At 34.7% G+C, this 24309-nt stretch overlaps 1 protein-coding gene across 2 annotated transcripts in view; it reads right to left on the bottom strand.

The window, feature by feature from the left end:
* The window catches only part of LOC123314990 (nuclear factor NF-kappa-B p110 subunit-like), a 72470-nt gene that overhangs the window by 35039 nt on the left and 13122 nt on the right, over positions 1-24309 (bottom strand). For both annotated transcript variants that reach the window (XM_044900500.1, XR_006537896.1), the window contains exons 2-5: positions 19453-19650; positions 17784-17938; positions 14431-14603; positions 13930-14065 (exon numbers count right to left, since the gene is read on the bottom strand). In XM_044900500.1, coding sequence (XP_044756435.1) covers positions 13930-14065; positions 14431-14603; positions 17784-17938; positions 19453-19650 — 662 coding nt within the window. The remainder of the gene's footprint in view (positions 1-13929; positions 14066-14430; positions 14604-17783; positions 17939-19452; positions 19651-24309) is intronic.

Raw genomic sequence — 24309 nt, 5'->3', positions numbered from 1 at the left:
GGGTTTCCAGGGAACTGCTGAACTACGTATTGTATATAATATAAGAGTTTTGTTTTTGGACCTTGTGTCGATAACAAACGCTAGATAAGTAACTCAGCATTTCATTAGAATGAATGAAATTGTGTCCATTTTATTTCACTATGATTGACCATGTGCTTTGCGAACTTATTGTACCAAATATTAGTTGTAATAGTAAAGTATTATAGTAATAGTTCAAGAGAGTGTATATGGTCATAACATATGAGTAGAAAAGCAGGAACTATCTAAAGAGATAGTTTGATTTGATTGATTCCATTTTCTTTGGGATTTAAAATGCTTAATTCTCATTGATGTACGTCTACTTGTATTCGTGTATATTAATGATATTGATGTGTTTCAATTGAAAATTCTTATATGTATGTGCTACATGAGCTTTTGTAAAATGTCAAAATATTATGAGGTAGTTTTGCGAATTTGAATATTTGTGAATTGATCTGTCCAAAAAGCAGAAGATCTGTATACTCCATTCACTTTTATTCAAGCACTCGGTTAGCCTTAGAAATTTGAAACATTCCACACTGTATGGTACGAAAATGTGGGGTTGACGCTTGTCAAAACATTTTTGGGTTTTAAATCAGCGGTATGTTGTCCGTTCTACGTAAAAGTCTCAGTAATTACATATGTTATCACAATGTCGAATCACTTCCGAAAATATGAAATTGAAAATTTGAGACGAACATAATTGACGTTCATACGAACTGATTGAAGGCATAACAAATCTAATTATTTGGAAAATACAAGATATCAGTTTTTAATATAGTCTATTTTTGCTATGGAAGAAAATTGAATTATTGACACATAATATGCAGAAATTTGAGGGGAGTTAATGTTGGCTTTCCTCTTTTACTAAAGGTTGAATACGTTACATCAGTTGTATATTTCAAAAAAAATTAAGATGGAATGCGTATGATGCAGTGGTAGGGAATGGGTATATCTCTCGAAGGAATTAACAGATAATTACAAGAATTTTAAATTCTTCGACTAATCATCTTGCATCAATTGAAGTTAAAAGAATTGAAGAAAGTTTCAAGGCAAGAGGAACTTCAACTTTAAACGAAAATTTCTCGTGAATTAACAAATAACAGATCAACTGGCTCGTATTTATGGCTGTTCATTTTTAATACTTCGATATAATAATAATAATTATATATTGATTGATCCCTTGAAATTCGAAATATATAATAAATTTTCTGGAATTCATTCTACGATGCTTCCATAAAAAATCCTGTAGGTAGTAACTTTTCGCATTCGTTCAAATAAAATTCTCAAATGCCACCACTTTTTTGGCTCTCCCAACAGAAGGAAATTTTTTGTCATCCTCTTCATTCGCAATGTATGAGTTAGTGGAAACATTCAGCTAAAATATAAGTAGTATAGATTCATATTAAATACTAGCTGACCCGGCAAACGTTGTTTTGCCATATAAATAATTTCCTAATAGTTTCTAGTAAAAAAATAGAAATTAAAAATTTTGTCTAAAAAATAAAATAAAAATTTAGGGGTGGACTACCCCTAACATTTAGGGGGATGAAAAATAGATGTTGGCCGATTCTCATAGACACGGCTGACCCGGCAAACGTTGTTTTGCCATATAAATAATTTCCTAGTAATTTCTAGTGTAGACAAAAAATAGCTTACTTATTGTAAGTATGTATGTATGTTAGAATGTGTATATTGTATGTATGTAAGAATGTGGTATATGCGTGAAATAAGCATGGAGCGCTGTGAACGGAGAGGAAAAATGATTAAATTACTAAAATGGCTATTAAAAAATAAGGGTTGATCGTAGAAGGGTGAAAATTGAGGATTGTATGTATTTTTGTATGTTGTATCATAAAAAAATAGAAATTAAAAATTTTGTCCAAAAAATGAAATAAAAAATTTAGGGGTGGACTACCCCTAACATTTAGGGGGATGAAAAATAGATGTTGGTCGATTCTCATAGATACCGGATAAGCACAAAAAATTTCATCAAAATCGGTCAAGCCGTTTCGGAGGAGTATGGTAACGAAAACTATGACACGAGAATTTTATATATTAGATTATATGAAACCCCTCACATTGAATATATTCGCTACCGTCTGATATAATCGTATTGTAGATATTAGAATATCAGGGTTACCTACTCTTTGAATGAGCGGACCCGAATGCTAAATATCACTTTAGGCATTTTTGTGATATTGATTGATATTAGTTGTGGCAACGGCGTTATGACATCAACGACATTTCATGAGTGCCAACCTTACTCCGTCCAAGTTACAAAAACCTGAGAAAATTATTTCATGGCCAACCGAGTGCTAAAATAAAAGTGAGCGGAGTGTACATATACCATTATTTATATATTAGCTGAATGTTTCCACAATCGGAAACAAAGAATTTCGTTCTATTGGGAGTTGTGGCATTTGAGAATTTTATTTTAGGGTGGACGAATGCGAAATGATACTGCAGAATTTTCGATGAATGTCATCGTAAAATAAGTTCCAGAAAATTAATTTTTCTATTTTCATTTGACTTGTCCTATACATGTAAATGTCTTAAGGGATCAATAAATATATAATTATTATTATTATATCGAAGTATTAGAAATAAACAGACAAAGGTAAATAGGAGCCAGTTGTCCTGTTAATTGTTACTTCGTGTAAAATTTTTGTTTAAAGGTTCCTCTTGCCTTGAAACTTCGTTTAATTATTTTGACTTCCATTGACGCAAGATGATTTTTGGATATCGATTGAAATTTATTCTGGGAGGATTCTGCATTTCTTAATAAACTTTTTAGGGTTTTCACTCCCAATCTCTGAAACAAAATCAATTAAAAATGAAATCAACGATTTGCTCCTGCTTAAATTCTTGCACTAATTTGTCAGGAGCAAATTAACTAAAAAAAATTGTTGCCTGAAAATGAACTGAAAATTAATAACGTTGAAATTATAATTTTAAGTGGTAACGTTTCGAAAATCTTCTGAATTCTGGCGTTTGTCTGATATAGACTCCGAAACGTTACCACTTAAAATTATAATTTCAACGTCGTTTATTTTCAGTTCATTGTCAGGCAACAATTTTTTCTAGTTAATTTGCTCCTGACAAATTAGTGCAAGAATTTACGCAGGAGCAAATCGTTGATTTCATTTTTAATTGATTTTGTTCCAGAGATTGGGAGTAAAAACCCTAAAAAGTTTATTGAAAGATGATTTTTGTTGAAGAATTCAACATTCTTGTAATTACCCGTTAATTCCTTCGAGAGATACCCATTCCCTACCACTGCATCAGATGCATTTCATCTTCGGGTTGATTTTTTTTGAATTCTTCAACTGATGTAACATCTTCAACCTTCAGCCAAAGAAGATAACTAATATTAACTATCCTCAAGCTAAACTGCACATTGTGTCAATAATTCAATTTTCTCCCATAGCAAAAATAATAGTTATTTTCCTATAAAGTGCGGAAAGTGATACTTGCCCGCACGAAACTGTCGTTGCCTGAACGATGCGAAGAAGAGTTCGGGTAAGCAGTTGAGTGCGGGAAAGACACTTTCCGCAAGAGTTGGGAACAATATTTTTTCTAAAAGCGCTTGAAATATATAAATGTATCCATTTCACGAAACAGATCATATCCGATTTGATTAATTCATATATAATGACAGACGTAATTCAGCATGTCGTAACTATGGCTTTCTCATCGTTGACCTTCTGTGCATAGAAACATGATAGAATTTAATTTACTCTATAATATTTTCGTGCGGAAAAAACCCCTGCTAATCCATTCCCGCACGCAAATGCGTGCGGGAAAGAAATAGCAGGCTTTCTTCCCGCACCTTTTGGAAAAGTGACTCTTTGCAACTTGGAATGGGTGCGGGAAGAAGGTTGAACGCGCACGATTGTAGAAAAATATATTTAAAAACTGATCACTAGTATCTTCCATGAAAATAACTAGATTTGGTATGCCTTCAATCAGTTTGTATGAAAGACAATTATGTTCGTCACATATTTTCGACTTCATATTTTCCGAAGTGATTCGACCTTATGATAAAATACGTAATTACTGAGACTTTCACGTAGAACGGACAACACAGTCGAATTTTAAACTAAAAAATGTTTTGACAAGCGTCATAACCCCACATTTTCATACTGTACAGGGTGGGCAAAATTCGTTGTCTACTGAAGGGATCTCGAGAACTATAGCAGCTAGAAGAAAACGGACGACACATTCTCGAGTTCTTTTTTCTTGACTAATCCAAAACTGAAAACAGATCCAGCCTAACGTTCATAGATTTTGAGTTATGAACGAAAATTGAGAAATTGTCATTTTCAATGAAGCTGAATAACTCTTTTATTTGAACTCGTATTCAAAATCCGTTGTTACATTCTACAGGCACTTTTTTATGAGGAATTCAAATATGATATTGTAAAATTTTTTGATCCAGTCATTTTCGAGATACGACAGGGATTTCTGAATTTTCAAATGTAAACTATAGTTGAAAGTGCTATCATTCTGCAGCAATTTTTTTGCTGATTTCAAAAATGTATCATATGTCGCTATTCACATGAATATAACATAGAAAAAAAAATTCAATACTTTTTCCTGCTTTTCGATTCATTGTCGAATTTTTAGTAGGCTAGCGTAACCATAGCGACCGTTGAAAATGCATTATGGTTTGTGAACTCCACATAATCCTATGTGAACTCAATCTTGTGTGATAGGAATCACAGACTGTCGCATAATAATAGCAATGTTGCTATTCACATCAATATAACATAAGAAAAAAAATTCAATACTTTAACCTGCTTTTCGATTCACTGTTGAATTTTTAGTAGGCTGGCGTAACCATAGCAACCGTTGAATATGCATTATATTTTGTGCACCTGAGCCTCTATGATTGAAATCACGGATTGCTGAATAAATATTTCGATGATTAATTTGCCATCGTTTGTTCTCGCGATATTTGGCATGCTTATCTTACGATGGTTCTCAATTCGAATACTACCGTGGACAGACGTATCTATTTTTCATCATCTTACTTTTGTAAAAATCATAATTATAGATAGCATCATATTTATTTTACTGACTCTTTAAGTTTCTTTCATGAATTGAAAAACGATAATTGAATAAATTTTCTTCTTTAATTTTCAGACGAAAGTCTTTTACTCTCTTTTAAAGGATGTCGATCTCGATATATAAAAGAAAGAAAAGACAATTATTCGACAGTCTGTGATTCCTATCACACAAGATTGAGTTCACATAGGATTATGTGGAGTTCACAAACCATAATGCATTTTCAACGGTCGCTATGGTTACGCTAGCCTACTAAAAATTCAACAATGAATCGAAAAGCAGGAAAAAGTATTGAATTTTTTTTTCTATGTTATATTCATGTGAATAGCGACATATGATACATTTTTGAAATCAGCAAAAAAATTGCTGCAGAATGATAGCACTTTCAACTATAGTTTACATTTGAAAATTCAGAAATCCCTGTCGTATCTCGAAAATGACTGGATCAAAAAATTTTACAATATCATATTTGAATTCCTCATAAAAAAGTGCCTGTAGAATGTAACAACGGATTTTGAATACGAGTTCAAATAAAAGAGTTATTCAACTTCATTGAAAATGACAATTTCTCAATTTTCGTTCATAACTCAAAATCTATGAACGTTAGGCAGGATCTGTTTTCAGTTTTGGATTAGTCAAGAAAAAAGAACTCGAGAATGTGTCGTCCGTTTTCTTCTAGCTGCTATAGTTCTCGAGATCCCTTCAGTAGACAACGAATTTTGCCCACCCTGTACAGTATGAAAATGTGTATCATATGTATGATACATTTTTGAAATCAGCAAAAAAATTGCAGCAGAATGAGAGAATTTTCAACTATAGTTTACATTTGAAAAATCGGAAATCCCTGTCGTATCTCGAAAATGACTGGATGAAAAAATTTAATGGTATCATATTCGAATTCTTCATAAAAAAGTGCCTGTAGAATGTAACAACGGATTTCGAATACGAGTTCAAATAAAAAAGTTATTCAGCTTCATTGAAAATGACAATTTCTCAATTTTCGTTCATAACTCAAAATCTATGAACGTTAGGCTGGATCTGTTTTCAGTTTTGGATTAGTCGAGAAAATGAGCTCGAGAATGTGTCGTCCGTTTTCTTCTAGCTGCTATAGTTCTCGAGATCCCCTCAGTAGACCACGAATTTTGCCCACCCTGTACAGTGTGGAATGTGTCAAATTTCCATGGCCAACCGAGTGCTAAAATAAAAGTGAAGGGAGCATATGTAGGTAATTCGATTCGAGATTTTGGTCAACTTCTGTTGATCTTGATCAAATGTTCAATTTTCGTTAGAAACCTAAATAAGTTGGTGTAAGTAATCTACATCAACTCAAAATTTCGCTACGTGATTGAGATTTTTGCAAGTACTAATATGTATTCTATAAGGACTAGCACTATCTGATTTCACGGCTTGTTTTAGATTAATTGCGAATCATATGCAGTTATACTTCATTCGTTCATTGACTTTTATAAAAGCAGTCGAATGGTCATGGAAATAAAGTCCATAGTCGGAATAGTGGATAGAATGGAATAAAACGTATATAACAAATCAGAAAGATGAAAGAATTGCTACGTGAACTTGTATCAACGCTCAAAAACGTGCAGAGATGGTTCACGTTCAAAGTCATTCGGAACAAGACGAATATCATTACAGCCTTGCGATGAATTGAATGAATCTTCCGAAACTTATCCCCAAAGACGCCGGCAAACTGCACCTGATTCTCCCATAGACTTATTACCCCTTATTATTAATATGTCTATGGATTCACCCAACACTAGAACTTTCAAAGAGCTAATGAAGGTACTTCGAAACCACCTCTGCTAAAATCCAAGTGAAGTAGCGGAGCAGCACAAATTCTTGATGAGATGCCAGCAAGAAGTTGAATCTATTTCCAAATATCAAGTGGAACTGAAAGACTCAGTACAAATTTCAACTTCATAAGCGAATCATGCAAGAAATCCATAATCAATACTAATTTGAGGGCACAAGCTATACGAGGTATTCATTGTAATGAAACTCGAGAAAAGCTCTTACAGCAGAGCCAAACCATTTCATTCGAAGAGACTGTCAGGACGGCTTTGGCTAACGAATGACCAAAAATTGAAAGCAGGAAAATGCAACAACCAAAATCTGTATATGGAATATGGAGAACGAATAAAAATCTCGGAATCAAACTGACGCTTATCAGAATCAAAATGACAGTAGTCAAAATCAAATTGGCAACATACATTTCAAACTGGCATTAATCAAAAGCAAATTGGTAAAAATCAATTTCAATCTGTCATTAGTGAATTCTGTGAATTGCAAATTGACAATAAATTAAATCAAATTGGCAATTCTGAATTTGAATTATCCATTGGAATAAAATATATTTAATTGAATGAGAGATAGAGCAAATGACGTAATTTATCAAAACCATTCGAGAATAACGAATTTTCTCAAAAAATTATATCTTGCATATCCAGAAGGAATGAATCATTGGATATGAACGATGAATTTTGCACAATTAACAACCGTTAGATATTGACTGAAATTTATTCTGGGAGGATTCTAAATTTCCTGAAACTCTATTTCTATGTATTGTCAATTAATGTCAAACAAAAGACACAATTCAGAAGATTTTCAAAAATTGATTTTCGTCTGATGAAGGAGTCTGATATAGACTCCGAAACGTTAAAAAATAAAATTATAATTTCAAAGTTCTTTATTTTCAGTTCATTGTCAGGCGACAATGTTTTCTAGTTGATTTGCTCCTGACAAATTAGTGCAAGAATTTACACAGGAGTTTAATAAATTTTTTTTAATTGATTTTTGATTGGTAACAACCGTTACCTTGCAAATATTGTTGTGAACCATATTCTCGAATCTCTCCAAATCTGGATTCTACCATTTCTTTCATTTACAAAACAGGGACGGAAGATGAGCACAATGGTGCGTTTTCTCAATGAGTTATCATAAAAAGTAAAGATTTTAGACCCTCATTGTATTTCAGAAGTTACTTACTTACTGTTCGCTGTTGTTTGGAAATTATTTATTTCATTTCGCAAACTATATACTATATGCAAGGTTTGAGAGACTCCGAATACACTTAATGTAATACTTTCGAAGTGTTACAACCATTAGTGATTAAACTAATAAAGAGTTAAAAAAACTCATAATTTTTGAATGAAAAAGATAAAAATAGTAAGAAAGGTGTGTTAATCTGTGTGATCAACCGATGCCAGTTACATTAGAATTTTGATGTTCGATTTTTACAGTTGCAATTTTATTTATTGTCAATTTGAAAATGATAAATGTCAGTTTGAACTTGATTATTGCCAATTTGATTCTGATTAATGCCAGTTTGAAATTGATGTTGCCAATTTTATTTCGAATAATGTCATTTTGATTCTGATTAGCGCCAATATAAACTTAAAAAGGTGTAGTAAATATAAAAGCTACACTCGGCCTGTAAACTCCGATTCGAAGTCGAACTAGATTTTTTATCACAGATCAGCTAGGATTAATGGTTTCTGTACAATTGTCCGTTTTAGAATAAACGAATGACAATTGTAAACCACAAAAATCGTTGAATTTGAATGCGATTTGTTCGGAAATGGATATGAAAAGACAATTCTTGGTGCCGATAAACCGGAAATTCTACTGTTTTATGAGTTTTTCATCGATTTGTTATTTTTAATGATTTGTCTCGTTTCATATCCGTACATCTACAGAACCTTCTTTCGCGCCCACCTCTGGAACTGGGTTTAAAGAGTTGATACCGAAAACTCTACTCCGTCTGGAACCTGTGCAGATGAAAATATGAGACTATTTTAATAATAATTACAGACACAAATCCTTACAATTTCATTGCACTCGGAAGGGGCTGAGAGGTGGACATAGGCAACATACTTTAATATGCGTTTTTCGCGAAATATCGAAAAACTTTACCTCTACAAATGAAACTTACAGGATGCTTTTATTATGATCATGAAAACAATTCTTACGAATTTCATTGTTTTCGGAAGGGGTTGAAGGGTGAAAATCACCGCCATCCCCATAAATCTTATTTTTTCTGAAAATATCGAATAACCATCCTCTTCAGATGAAAAACACAGGATGAGTTCTATGTACTCCAAAAACAATTTTTATCAATTTCATTGAATTCGGAAGAGGCGGAGGGGTGGGGATGAACACGAAGTACAAAATATATTTGTCTCTGAAAACATTGGAGATTTGAAGGCGCCCTCTTAGAATTTTTGGCCTGCATTGGTATTTTGGGAGCATTGAGATCTTCAGTCTCGAGATTACCAGTCTATGATCAGTCCAGCATTCCAGATCTGCTCTGGGTTTAGTGACCAACGCCTGATCTTTTCTTCTCACGATTACATAGTCGAGAGTATGCCAATGCCCTGAGCACGTGTGGTGCTAGGTCACCCTTGAATTGGGTCTCGTAATATATATATTCTTTTGAAAAAGAGTGTTACAAACTTTTACAATCTAAAAAACAATGAAGCGGGTGTAAAGAAATGGCAACAAGAGACAGATCCTAAAAACCTGTTCCTCGTTCCAGATCTCAGTGTAAGCAGAGGAAAAATGTCAACGGGGTACCATACATATCTTCGTATGATACATGAAATAGGTGTTCGGTATATATGCCAACTGGATTTTCGGTTAGTTTGGTGGCCAGGTCGTTTCTAGTGGCAAAGCCTTCGCCATGTTGTCTGATTTCGCCATCGAGAAAGCCCTTCCAGAAAAAAGTATACGCTTGTTCTACCAAGCTACCTTCGTCCGAAAAGCGTGTCCTGCTTAAGGCAACTATTGCCATAGATGTTCGAGAATGAAATAGATTATGGAATCTAACCTCCACCAGATCGATACAATACCCGTGAAAAAAGATGAAAACTAATAAGAGACCAAGAACGATAAGGAACTCAAGAACTCTATTCTATACAACAAGCCGATTGTGGTAAAATTAATTCATAACATGAATATTCTCTTCAAGATGGTTGCATATTGCACGGTATAGGGATCATCATTTCGAAGAAACTTCGTTCTCGAGTCCTTCCTTAACAAGCTGAATGAATCTTACAGAGGTGTTGTCAAAATGGGGGCTCTTGAGAGAGCTATGTGTGGTGAAAAAGAATCGACCCTAAGGAACCTTGGTATCCAATACATATTGATTCTGCTGGTCCTTTTCATAGAACGAAATTTCTCATAGTTGTCGATGCCTACACTGAATGGTTTGAAGCTGTACCATCGAGTTCGACTACTTCAATATTCTGCAAAATATTCCTGCAAAATTTGGTTTAGCGGTAAAAATAGTATTTGATAATGCGAAACAATTACAATCTTATGATAAAATGTAGTTTTTTCGATCAAACGATACAACCAACAAATTTACGGCACCTTACCATCCTTCAAAAAACGTAAAAGCGGAGAGGTGCGTCCAAATTCTGAAGAAAAGTTTCGTCCAGTGCTGGACGACCCACAAACATTAAATATTAAGGGAAAGTAATACCTCAAGAATCTCCATTCAAAAACGGCATTCATGGTACGCCTTAGAGTACCCGAAAAATTCTTAGCAGTGTGTAAAAGACTCCGTACCAACATCACCGCTAGAATACAGAATAATGGCTCTACAACCGACCATTTTTTAACCAACTCTGGAATAAAACAAGGCAGCGTGTAAGCGCCTTTACTGTTCAATATTTTTGCCATAGCTAACTCGATAATTGCTGACATAAGTATGCCTGTAAGAGGTGTTGGAATAAGATTCAGATTTGAGTCCTTTTTAACATGAAGCGCCTCAGAGCAAAACCCCGTACAAAGTTTATCACGGAACTTCAATATGCAGACGACTGCGCAATTATCGCTAGCAACTCAGAGGATCTACAGATAATGTACATATAAACGTATATACGAAGCTTTTGGCCTTAGACTCAATATCGACAAAACCAAAATCCTGGTAAGTCCTCCAGAAAGCCTTCAAACAGATATCAGCCTGGAGGATGAAACTCTAGAACAAGTCGAGCAGTTCAAATACTTGGGAAGCTCCATAAATACTAGGGCTAACCTAGACACGGAAATACACAACTGTATCAATTCGACATTACGGGCATTCCGGAAGCTGAAAGACAGAGTATTACAAAATCTTGTACCTCAATCTGAAGACGAAGACAGCTATTTACAAAGGAGTCGTCCTCCCAACGCTTCTTCACGGAAGCGAAAGCTGGACGCCCTCCAGGCGACATATTAAACAGCTTGAACAAACGCAACAATGTCAACTAAGACAAATAATGCACATCAGCTGGTTCATCAAAGTTTCAAATGCAGAAGTCTCGCAACGCGCGAGTATTGAATATATATTACAACAAGTACAGTATATAACAATAAATTGAGACTCAACCTTTTCTTCGCAAAATATTCCAAACAGTTCTGTCAACAATATCAACTTGTTCAGCAATTTATCTACTAGAACAAGGTTCACTAGTTTCAACAGCAGTGCACACCTCTCTCTATTCACACGATTTATACTCATGGGTAGTCATGGTGGTTTAGCAACACTGCAATTTTCATATATTCGTAAATACTCACATTCCACAAACTTTTTAATAATTTTAGAAATGGTAGAACTTATTTCTGCTCTGCATATCTTTCGTCATGCGCACATGATAACTATTATAGCTTGTGACTTATTAACGAGTTAGGGGCAGCGAAGGTATCGAACACAAATATATTCGAAATTGAATACTCTATCATATCAGAAACAAAAAACTAGAAAGAAAATTTGATTCCATTCCCTGTATAACTGAAAGTGCTCACGCTTCAAGAATATTTTAGCTCAGTAGATAATGTCGAACAATATCATATTCCCAATTTTCAGATTTCAAATAGGTCCAGTTCCCCGGAAACGTCTAATGGGCCCTCGAACTTGGTACACCCTGTTTAATATCCCTACCTCCTGATTATCTTAGATATCGACACTCCGAACTCCAAGTTGAATTCTTCTACACATTACACAAACCGAGCAAAGCAAAAAACTAAGCAAGAACATGAACCTTTTACGGCTTTAACCACGTTTTCCGATCGAATTTCTAGTGTCGACTACCGACTCGACTACTACCTCCAACTTCCAACCAAAGGAATCTCCAAGAAGCCGAAATGTTTGTGACAACGCAATATCACTTCGGCAACGCCTCATTTAGGACCATCTATGTTTTGTTCTATTGGGCTTTGGCTCAGAGTATTGCTTTCGGTCCAGTTAGGATGCTCTCCAAGTAGTATGGAATTCAATGGCTCCCTCGTAGATCTTTGTTAAATCTTCATATTCATCGCATTCAGATAAGTAATATAGGTGTGTGTCAATAATGAGAAGAGAACTGATGGTGCTAGATTGATGAGTAGGTATGATGACTTTGGTCAATAATAGTCACACAAATTTCTTTCTTACTGAACTTACTTGATTTTGATTTATGTAATAACCTACATGAAATTCTTCAGTCTACTACTGAAATGTGTACTGGATAAAGCAATACCAACGCCTAAACTACTGTTCAAAATTATCAGCGACAATATACATATATAATTCACTTTTGCGCAACAAGCTCAATAACCGCTAAATAGAATTTTAATCAATTGGATATAAAAATGTACTATTTGCGAAGATGAAGTATTTTTCGTATCGATAATTTGTAAAAATTCATCGAGTATGCTATGAAATCTTGATGGTTTGTATTCTATGCTTCAACTACCCGATTAGCTTTTCAACTTCAGCACGAATCTTCTAGTATTCTTTCTGAAATTTCATTTATATTTTGAATACAAGTAGAATGTCAGCGTCATGACTACATATTTTAAATCTAGAAACCGTATAGTACAACCCACAGTCGTCTTCAAGAAAAGCTAGGAAGACGGCAGAATGCAACGTTACGCATGGTGGTAGTGAAAGTACTACCAGAACGCAATGAACAAACCGTTGCATTATAGTTTAACAAGTGTAAAACAAGGGAAATCGTCTGGTTTTTCGTGTTGTGATTCATTATTGTGAATTGTGTATTTTGTTTAGGACTACGATTTCAGGCTTAACAACATACACAGAAAAATGTAGGTTTTTCTCGATTTCATCAATGAAACTTGATGATTGATGATTGATTGAAACGTGCACACTCACGGTCTCCTAATTCATTTTCGAGTTAAGTAGAATAAATTGAGATTTTGACGATTTCGAAAGCTTCTCATAACTTTTTTGTCTTTGAAGCTAGAAATCTGAAAGAAAAATCTTCTACAGACACTTCTTGAAGTAAAATCCAGTGTCACACTGGAAAATATTTTCTCCATCGGTGTTTTTTTTAAATACAAACTATTGCTTGATTTGTCATGTTCGAATTGTCTACAAGCTGACCACTACGTTTAGATACAGAACATTATGTTGAAAGTTAAAACATTATTCGCTGATCAACCTTCAAAATTCCATAACCTACTATTGAATGCTCACTAGAAATCCTCGAAAGAAACCATTCCATCTCGGAAGCTACAGCAATGAACCCTCGAATGACCCACTATGCAAAATTCACCGCGATGTCCTATTAGACATTAGACAATATAGCCGGTGTGAAGAAATGGCGCAAAAATTGTATGTTAAATGCGCACACGTCGAGAAAGTAATTAACTTGAGAAATTACCTTCTATGAAGAGAAAAACTAACTTCATTGCCCTGAGAATGGTTAGAAAATTTTGCATTTCAATGAAAAAAATATAAGTAAATCAAATTTTTTCATTCGAAAAATATATAGTCCAATTTTTCAATTCGATTTATATGAAACTGTAAAATTAACTTCAGAATAAGGATAAATCAAAACTCACCTCCATTTCTTCTTTTTTTGACAAACCTTCTCTGTTGGTCCTGCTAGCGAGCTCTTTCATTAGTGCAGTTTTTTTCTTTATGAGTTCAGAGACAATATTCTTTTTCGCAGTGTGGATTATACCCATAGAAAAAAAGCTGAAATATGTTTTTTCATCTGTTAATCAGATTATAAATGAAGAAGCATCTGTATTCATGAAGTTATTCAAATGAATGGTTATCTACTAACAGAGATATAATAGCATTCCTAAATATGATTAGGGATAAATAATCTTATCAATATTCAATATTATTCTTTCCAAAAGAATAAGAATTTATAATGCCATTTTCTTCCTGAATCATTTTCGAACTAAGAGAAAAAATCCTTTTTGAGGTGATCAATAATCCAGTTCAATTAATAAATGGACAAATATAAATGAAATGTAGGACGATTCTGATTGAATCCTATCAATACCAAGTGAATTAAATCACAGCTACATATGGATTGAAATAATTTGACTAACCTTGCCTCATATCCAGTATTCTCATTAACTGTTATCTCATGAGGATCGTCAGCTTCTTCTTTCCCATGTCTTTTTTTCACCAGCCTATGTGCATGAGGCATGAAATCATTTCCGTTATGATTAATCTGCCATATTGAGCACCTTATGATAGCTGATCCTTTGTAGTTGTGTAACTATAAAAAAATAAAGTAATTCAATATCAGCAGATTTTGAATTGTTGAGTTATTACACCTTTTACCGATCTTTAATGGTAACTATCAGTGGCGTATCTAGACTTTTGGAATAAGGGAAGCTACTCCATATATATATATTTTTTTTGAACACACACTTATATGATTTAAGGCGTGCATTCAACAAAATTTTTCGTCGAGTGAGTCTATATTAAATTTACGAATAAACTACACGTCTTACATCATACATAGTAGATGATATAATTATATCAATTTTTGTATTCCAACTCTAGTCGTTGATTTGAATTTTAATTACAACAAATAGGTACTTCAATCAACGCTATAGTATTCTATTCTCTACTTTGTAAAGCAGAAAATTGTCTTTGACCTGCAAAGTTTATGAACAGGCAATTCGGAACGCTACAAGAGAAAAGCGAAGAATGGTTTTTAAGAGTTTAAGGCTTCGTCCGAAATTCTTCTTTTCTTTAAGGTTTACAAGAACTTTCGAAATTATTAAATCTATATACATAAAACTTTTCTAGAGGTAGCCAATATGTATCTAATATTCAAAATCATAACAGTTAAAACTGAGCCCAAAATATACCGGCACCCGGCACTGGTACTACTGCCAAGCGAAGAGTAATCGGTAGAATCGCAGCTTACAGGCGGTCCGAAGAAGGTTGAATTTCTCGTACATTTCAAGCCACGAAAATACTTATAATGGTCAAATAAGAAAGAGATATTCCCAAGTGATAAAATATATATAGCCAACAGTTAGAAATTTGAAGCAAAACGCATAAATTTCACGTTGAATTAATGACATTTAGGCCCGGTACTTTCACGTGCGAATAACTAAATTTATTCGATAGATAAGCCTTATTCTTAGGATAAGTAAAAATGAAGTCTTTTCAGTTTCAGATAGTGTTATTCATCGAATAAAACTGTCATTGAAACTTAATTAAAAGAGTTTATTTGTCATAGATCGAATGTCGGTACGTCATTATTGGTTAAATTTTTTAGATTTTTGATATATGGTTATTCCTTGTGTGATTTTCACGACATTTTTGCTTTCTAGATGGAACTATGACAATTTCTACAATACGGTGTCTTATTCTACATTAATCAGTGAAAAGTAGTATACCGTGTTTTCATAGAATTGTTATTCGTCAAATAATTTCATCTGAAAGCACCGAAATAAGGTATCCATCAGATAGGAAATTATTTGACAGATACTTATTAACAGTGAATAAAATGTATTCGAAGGTGAAAGTACCGGGCCTTAGAATTTACGCGATCGATCCTAGACACGCGGGTACCCAGCGAAATTATATACAGAAATCCACTACGAGCGTTACGCTGGGAGATCACAGCTTACAAGGCCTTTCAGAGCTAGGACCGTTGTTCCCTCGGTGGTTCCTATCGTAGTTTGCCCGCTACTACGTTGTTTCGAGAGAAAAATGTAAATGGGGAGATTATTTTTCTCGATTATTGTTTTCGTTTCATCATTTATTTATTTTATTATTATGCTATTATGTCCCTAATTTTCTTCGAATTTGTTAGGAAAGCTGAGCTTCCCTAGCTTCCGTGGTAAACATGCCCCTGGTAACTATAAATAAATGTTTATTCGGGGGTTGAAGACGTGAACCGGTCGTGAATTGTGGTGTACAATTTGTAGGAATTCATTGAGAAGTTGGGTAAGCATTCATTCACATACAGATTACGAAAATAATTTTCCGAACATAAGAAATGCTATGAGGAAAAAGAATACAGTAGGAATTCAATCGCGCATACTAGATAATTTTTATTACAGGTGATAAATTATTTTCTCTACAAGCGTGCGCGTTCAACCTTTTTCCCGCTCGCATTTCAAGTTACAAAGAGTCACTTTCCCAAAAGGTGCGGAAAAAACGCCTGCTATTTCTTTCCCGCACGCATTTGCGTGAATGGATCAGCAGGGGTCACAGTTTTTTCCGAATTTCACTACATTAGGTACGTATCAACGAAATTAGAACGGTAGATTAAGTTTCAGGTGGTCTTGTTGAGTTGGTTGCAACTGCTGAAAATAATTTCTGTTTAGTATTTTGAAATTATATGTGCTCATTAATAAATATCTGAAAGGTACATAACCAATATTCTCAATGATCATGTGATCGTTTTTGCGCCATCTTTGGGTTCCAGTTTTTTGTTAATGGACGATAACTCGTGCCCACACCTAGCTAAAATAGTTACAGCCTATTTAAATGAAGTCAGGATTACACGCGTAATCTCATCGGACACCCTGGGGATCGGCTAGGAAGACAGATGCCAGCCCGTGTCCCCCAACTAAACAAATTGGTAGAGGTTGCTAATGCGCTTCAAAAGTTTGGGAAAAAATTTATCAAAAAGACTGTAGGACCTTAATCGAATCTATGCCTAGATGTACTTATTCATGGAGTCATAGCCACCCGAGGTGGTAATACCCATCACTAGTTTTGGCGAATATCATCTGCTTATTATGATTTTCCCCTTAATTTTTTTGAGTAAACTGAATAGCACAATTCTCCTTATTTTAACCGAATAAAATGAATTCTTCTTTCTACAACCGTTTATTCATTGTTTCACAATGTTTGAGATTTCTGTTAATAGCGATTCAGAACTTAAGATTGAAACATCTGCTTTGTGAACAAAAATATGTGCTTTCACAATAGTTATTTGTGCAACCAGTTGAGAAAAGCATTATTTTTCGCAATAAGCGTATTTCTGCGCAATGAGCGATTTGCTAGTTACGAAAGAGAACGCGAAAAATAGTATTTCCCAACGTGTTTCACAAAATATTTTTTTTAATTTTGAATTGCCCTTTGCTAGATTCTCTTCAAATCGTCGGAAGTATTTAATTTTTCACTCTGTTACTACGGAAGCAAGTATATTCTCATCATAAGTTGCGAAATAGTTTACTTTGCGTAACTGGTTGCCAAAAGAAAAGCGTTTCACAATGTCAGTTAGTTACAAAAAGTGTCACTTTATATGTCAAAATTAGAAATATATTTGTAAAAATACAGAATATAACACCAGGAGTATATTTGTGCACATTCCCGAAATAAATCTTGTTTTATCAAACATGGATGTAACAAACCAACATACCTATTTATAATTCATAAGCAAAAATGGCTGGGACGAAAGTTGATAATCTTTTCTCCAACTCACCTTTACTGATGGATATGTCATTTTTCTTGTTTTATCAGACCTCTCTCCATTTAAACAACCATGAGTGCCTGTCATTTCGGACTTATATCGAAATCTGAATCTGTCAATGGGTTCTTCTGTAATTTCAAGATATGGTTGGGAACTCTGGGGATATGCTGAAAGAAATAGAAATCCTTATTAGTAATATGTAACGTTTATTTCAATAGTAATTCTAAGGAAATTATAAATAAAACAAGATGTTAAAATAGCATTATTATCCTTATCAGTTAAAATTTCTTCGACCTCTTCAAAAGCAATTGTGAAACAAAAAAAGAAGAACACTATTGTACAAGTGTTTGAAATTGTTAAATATAAAAAATATTGAACGGTAGAAGCGGCAACGACGAAAAACCAAAATATATTTTGAGATCGATGGAACAATTCCGACATATCATAAAGCCAGAAATCTCACATGCAATATTTAACTACATAACATTTACTCAAAAGTGTAAATGCTTTGAATTAACAAAAATGAGAAAAAGCAGTCCAGTAATGTTGTCTGAATTCTTGGATAGGTTGGTGAATATTCATATTGTAGCAGTTAAAATTAGATTTCCTGCAATTTTCTTTTCCTTGAAGAGTTTCGTTTTTAAGAGAAATATTTCCTAGGGGCAGATAGTTGCTCCATTTTTCAGTTGGCTTTTATTGAAATGACGAAAGTAGTAATTATCATAATCCACCATTTCCTTTTAATCAGAAAGATGCAAAAAGAAAGCAAGATAATAGTTTCGTTTATGAACAACTGATTTATGCATTTATCCTGAATCTAAATCAATAATGATGAATTATATGAGTGTTCCACAAAATTCGTTATGGGCAATTTTCAATCTACCGAGGAGAAATTTCACACATTGGTGCTTATCTAATGGGTGTCGAAGCCTATTGACTTCCGTCAGAATCGAGTCAGCCGTTTTTGTGATTTTTGTTTTGTCTAAGAACACAAATCTGATATTTTCATCTGAACATTTATATTGTAAAAATTTCCACAAGAAAGTAATTCTGGCTACTATGACATGCTTTTGCTCGCATGAAATTTTGCCTTTCTTTTGTATTTATAAAATCCATTGAACTCACAATTTTGAAAAATGATGTCCGCCCCCCTTTATGATTCAAATTCTTTTAGAAAATAAAATCCTCAACTTCCACCATTTTTACGGTTCTCCCTAAATAAATAAATTCTTTGTCATCATCCTGAATGTGGAAAAATATAGCTAGTTCAGATTAAGATGAAACATAATAATTTACTCACATCGATTATGTCCGATACCGTCTCATACGGCGTCGATCACGAAATAGCAAGGTCACTATTAGAAATAATCAGAAGAATTCAATTCAAAATAAGTTTTTCTTTGCCTTTTGGAACGCACTTTCCGCATTTTTGCAGCATAAAAAAGGAGTTGATAAATGGTTGTGATAACGTCGTTTTGACATTCGACATTTCAATTGTACCAACCACTCCGTTCAAGTTATGAATGCTTAAAAAAATTATTCTATGGCCAACCGTCTAATTTAATAAAAGTGAATACGAGTTAAAGGTTCTGTTTGGAAATGAATCAGTCTGAGTGTGTCTTCATGTGACATGAATGAATGAATGAATCATGTGACATCCAATACGGAGAATGTATCTTACCATCACTGATTTTATCTGAAGCTTGGTATGGTATGAGGGACACATTCTGAGGCACAAGAACCAATTGAGATGATTGAAGAATTCCTGGAGATGAACTACTCTCAGACATGTAGGATGGTGGAGATAACGTTGTGTATGATATTGGAGAATCTTCGCTTGTTGAAGGCGGACTGGGGTAAACAGGATAATTGAGCATATCTGAAAACCAAATAATTAATATTCTTTTTCATCAAGAGGAAAATAATATTTGATTATTAATTATACCAATTATCAAGATGGTGAAATTTTAATTGAAAGTAATTCTAAACAACCTTGCACAGCTAAAACTATAACTTCAATTCCGTCATGCAGTTATATGTGTAGGCTCCGTCAGAGTTGCTCCGCAATTTTGAAGTTAGCATATTTATGAAAGTATGATCTCATAGAGAAATATGAGGACATATATAGTAGTAGTATATAGCTCATGCTAGAAATAAACAATATCTGCAGAATACTGAAAAAAATACAATGATATGGTAAAATTGGCAGTCATGTCGCTCATACGTGGATTGGTTTGCTCTCGTTGTACGAGCAAGATTAATAGATACGATGATAATAATAATAATAACAACTTCTAAGTTCGAAAAAGGTTCCTTATTACAATTACCATCCGGATGCTGTATTGGAAGATGAACATCACAAGCTCTACTGGGATCGCACGGTTCTCACAGACCGGAAAATAACCCACAATAGACCAGACCTCATATTGCTCAATAAGGATGAGGACAGATCACTATTCATCGACGTGTCAATTCCAAATAATAACAATCTTCTAGATAGGCACACTGAAAAAATTTCAAAATATAGAGATCTCGAGGAACAAACCAGAAGACAGTGGAAGTTGAAAGATATCAAGACCATCCCTATTGTCATTTCATCTACAGGCCTGATACCGAAGAAACTGTTAGAGAACTTGAGGAAACTTCAGTTGGAAGAAAATATCTACAGAATCATGCAGAAGGCGGTACTGCTCGGCGAGAACTGTACGCAAGTACATGGGGAATGTAGAGGAACACTGTCTGCTTCGACAGGAAGTGCGGGTGGAACAGGAATCCAACCGACAGCAGGGAGTTAACTATTAATGAATTTTGGTGACACCAATCAATGAAGCTCTGAATTACAATATGTAACTTCACAGAGTGATTTAAGTTCCATTGAACTAATTGCTTTAATTGCTACAGAAGTGTCGTCGACAAAAAGAATTATTATAGAAGCAATAATATAATCAGGCAACTCATTAATGAATAGTATAAAGAGCACCGGTCCAAGAACCGATCCTTGAGGTACGCCTAAATCAGACACATATTCTTGAGTCATAGTTGTGTATTTGAACATAATTTTTTCTATTAGTAAGATAACTGTTGATCCAGTTCAGAAATATACCCCGGAAACGTATTTGGTACAACTTGTCTAAGATGAAATGGTGATTAAGGCAGTCGAAGGCCCGCGAAAAGTCAAAGAACAGGCCGGCGACGTAGGAACCACTGTCCAAGCACTCATAGACGTACTCCACAAATTCACAGCTTGCAGTCTGGGTGGATCGACCAATTCTGAAGCCATGCTGCCAACTAGTTAGGATGGAAAACGGAGACAAGTAATCATGCAAACGCTTATATACAATTATTTCAAACACCTTGGAAAGCTGACTAAGTATGGAGATTGGTCTATAATTCGCTATTTTTTCGATGTCGTCTTTCTTATGGATAGGTAAAACCCTAGCTAACTTAAGGCAGATGGAAAAAGGCCAGTGGAAATCGATTTGTTCACGAGATCGGAGAAATATATTTCGCAATTAGAGGGGAGATTGATGTTGAAATTCTGGCAGATACTCCGCCATGACCCGTGCTACTACAATTCTTTGAATTGTCAATGGTGGAGCAAACTTCATCTGGCAGTACAGGAAAGAAAAAGAATTATGATTCATCAATTTATGAGTGGTGCACTTGTTTGACATAGAGTAACCATAATAGTTTCTCAGCGCAAGCCTGTTCACCTGACTAAAATAATTCAAGAATGCATCAGCCACTTCCTGAGGGAAAGATAGCTTTTTATCATCGAGAGTTAAGAGAGTTCAGACTTAACCAGTTTCCAAACTGCTTTGTTAGTATTTGCAGATTCTAATATGAAATTTCTGTTGTACTCAAATTTCGTATTTTTAACCAGACGAACGAAATCAGACTTGGCTTTTCGGTATTGAACATTAACCCTGGGCGTATATAAATTTAGAGGTAACCAGTGCAAATTACGTAAATGGTCTCTGGCTTGACGTAACCGACGGTTAATCTATCTTCTTGATAAATTAGAGTTAAATTTTTTTCGAGGGACCAGCAATCCCAATTTTAGATTTCAATATATCGATGAAAGTTTGGAATTTTTGATCAACGGTTACAGAGTGAATACTATTGAAATCAATGTTGGAAATCAATGAATTGAGTTCATTGAGATTATTTTGAGAAACCATTTTGATTGCTCTCTCTTTATTGATTTTCTTTATTGGGCAATTGACGTATTCATGGACCACCGCTAATAAATGGTTCAACAACTGTAATATTCAGTATTAGTTACAATATAATTAACCTTGCTGGAAGATGTTAGCCTAGCTTATTTGTGAAAACTCTTGTGGGCTCTGAGGAGCCAACGAATAGGTTCAAACTAATAAATAAATCCTCGAGCAGCTGACGTGATAAATCCCCATCGTCCAGGTAATTCACGTTTAAATCACCACCTAAGAACACTATTCCATACTTCAAGATACACTCATTCAGTACATAATGTAGGATAGGCACCAATCTTGTATCCTGGGATAGACATGTGAGGAATCTGCTCCGGTGAGCACCAATGTTCGGCCACGCTGACGAAATCAGGTTTCATAGACCCAAGAGTCATCTCCAAAGTAGTGAACTTGTTAAAAATACTTTGAGTATTTAACTGGATTGTTTTCAGTCTTGTAGATATTTGAATGTCGAAAGAATTGTTAGATTTCACAAATTTGTAGATGTTCACTGTAACACCTTCTGGCCAGAAAGTGGGATCATTCAATTGGGATACATATTCTGAGGAAAAACTCAACTTGAAAGAAGAATAAATGTCTGGTTGTTTCGACTTTAGTTGTTCGCATGTGAAGTTCGGAATAGATTTGTACAGAAATTCATTTATATCATCGACTATAGTTGATGGATCAAGGCGAGAGACATGAATGTGAGATAAATATTATATTTTTTGGGTGCACTGACAAGAGTAGTAGTCTTAGATAATCCAATTATGAGACGACTGAGTTTTCTTTGTTTATGAACATCAGAAGGTATTTCGGGTCGGTTTTGAATCGACTTCTTTCTTTTAGATTTAACAGTAGTCCATTCTGAAGCACCGACATTATCCTGGGATCCTACATTTTTATTTACAATTCGAGGAGCCCCTTCATCAAGTCCAGACGACTCCGTAGATATCAATAGATAGTTCGACGCCCCCTGAATTTGGTTCCGTGTGTTTCATACTCTTATCATCAAGGGAATTCCGGTCGGCTGATATCATAGATGTAGTACTGTTATTGTTCTTTTTTAAAGATTGAATTTCCTCGATAAGTGCGTTCATTAGAACATTCTGCGGAATTATTATGCTTTTCAAATTCGCTATTTCAGAATATAGCGGATGAAGAGCCTCTTGAATTGCTCCTTTAATAAAGGCATTTATTGGAGTACCGTTTCACACCGATCACAGATCCAATTGGTTATGGGTCCATCCTCACGCATTTTATTCAAACTTTCCACACACTTGATATGAAAACTACTTGTGCAAATCTTGCAATCGGTAGGATCGTCATACCTATCAATCTTAAGACAACATTGAGAGCAAGTTATACCTCGTACTCGCGACATGACGGCGGAACGCATAATGATACAATTAAGTTGGCAGAATACTTTTCATATTGAGAGAGTGGAAAAAGTACAAAATGGATTTGTGAAGATTGTTGTAGCCTTGGCAATCCGAAAATCGACCCGAGTAGCCAGGATACCTTGTGCCAGGGTGAAAATTAACTTTCAGTTACCATTCATGAAGTAATCGAGAAATTAGTAGCACCATTGCGTTCCGAATTGAAGAACATTATAAATAATCAAAACAACCCGATATCTACACTCAGTGATGTAATCCATGCATTCAAACTTAACATGCTTGATAAGAAACATATTCCGGGTGTTGTGGGTTTCCCATATGATTTCTTTCGAAACAACCGCAGCAGATGATACTCGAATATCTTCTAACGCGGACGGATGCGTTGCGAGATCCAATTAACTCTGCAAATGAGATCTATGAATCCTCAACAGGGCCCGGACAAGTCTACAAGGCTCTCTTGGTTACCAAATTGAAACCCGACACAAGGGTAGAAAATTTGCAGAATTTTCCTGAAAACAAATTCTCCAAATTTTTTTCAGCGAAAAGAATTCATCAAGATGGAGTAGAATAATTTATGGTGTCTGAGAATCATGCAGCTGAACCCTTAATGTACAGGGTGGGCAAAATTCGTTGTCTACTGAAGGGATCTCGTGAACTATAGCAGCTAGAAGAAAACGGATGACACATTCTCGAGTTCTTTTTTCCCGACTATTCCAAATCTGAAAACAGATCCAGCCTAACGGTCATAGATTTTGAGTTATGAACGAAAATTGAGAAATTGTCATTTTCAATTAAGCTGAATAACTCGCTTATTTGAACTCGTATTCAAAATCTGTTGTTACATTCTACAGCCACTGTTTATTTTTTGATACAACCATTTACGAGATACGAAAGGGACTTCTGATTTTTCAAATGTAAACTATACTT

This window comes from Coccinella septempunctata, chromosome 6 (genome assembly GCF_907165205.1).
Source record: "Coccinella septempunctata chromosome 6, icCocSept1.1, whole genome shotgun sequence".
NCBI classification, from domain to species: domain Eukaryota; kingdom Metazoa; phylum Arthropoda; class Insecta; order Coleoptera; family Coccinellidae; genus Coccinella; species Coccinella septempunctata.
The sequence above is the reverse complement of the archived record's forward strand: the minus strand, read 5'-3'. Positions and strand labels throughout refer to the sequence as shown.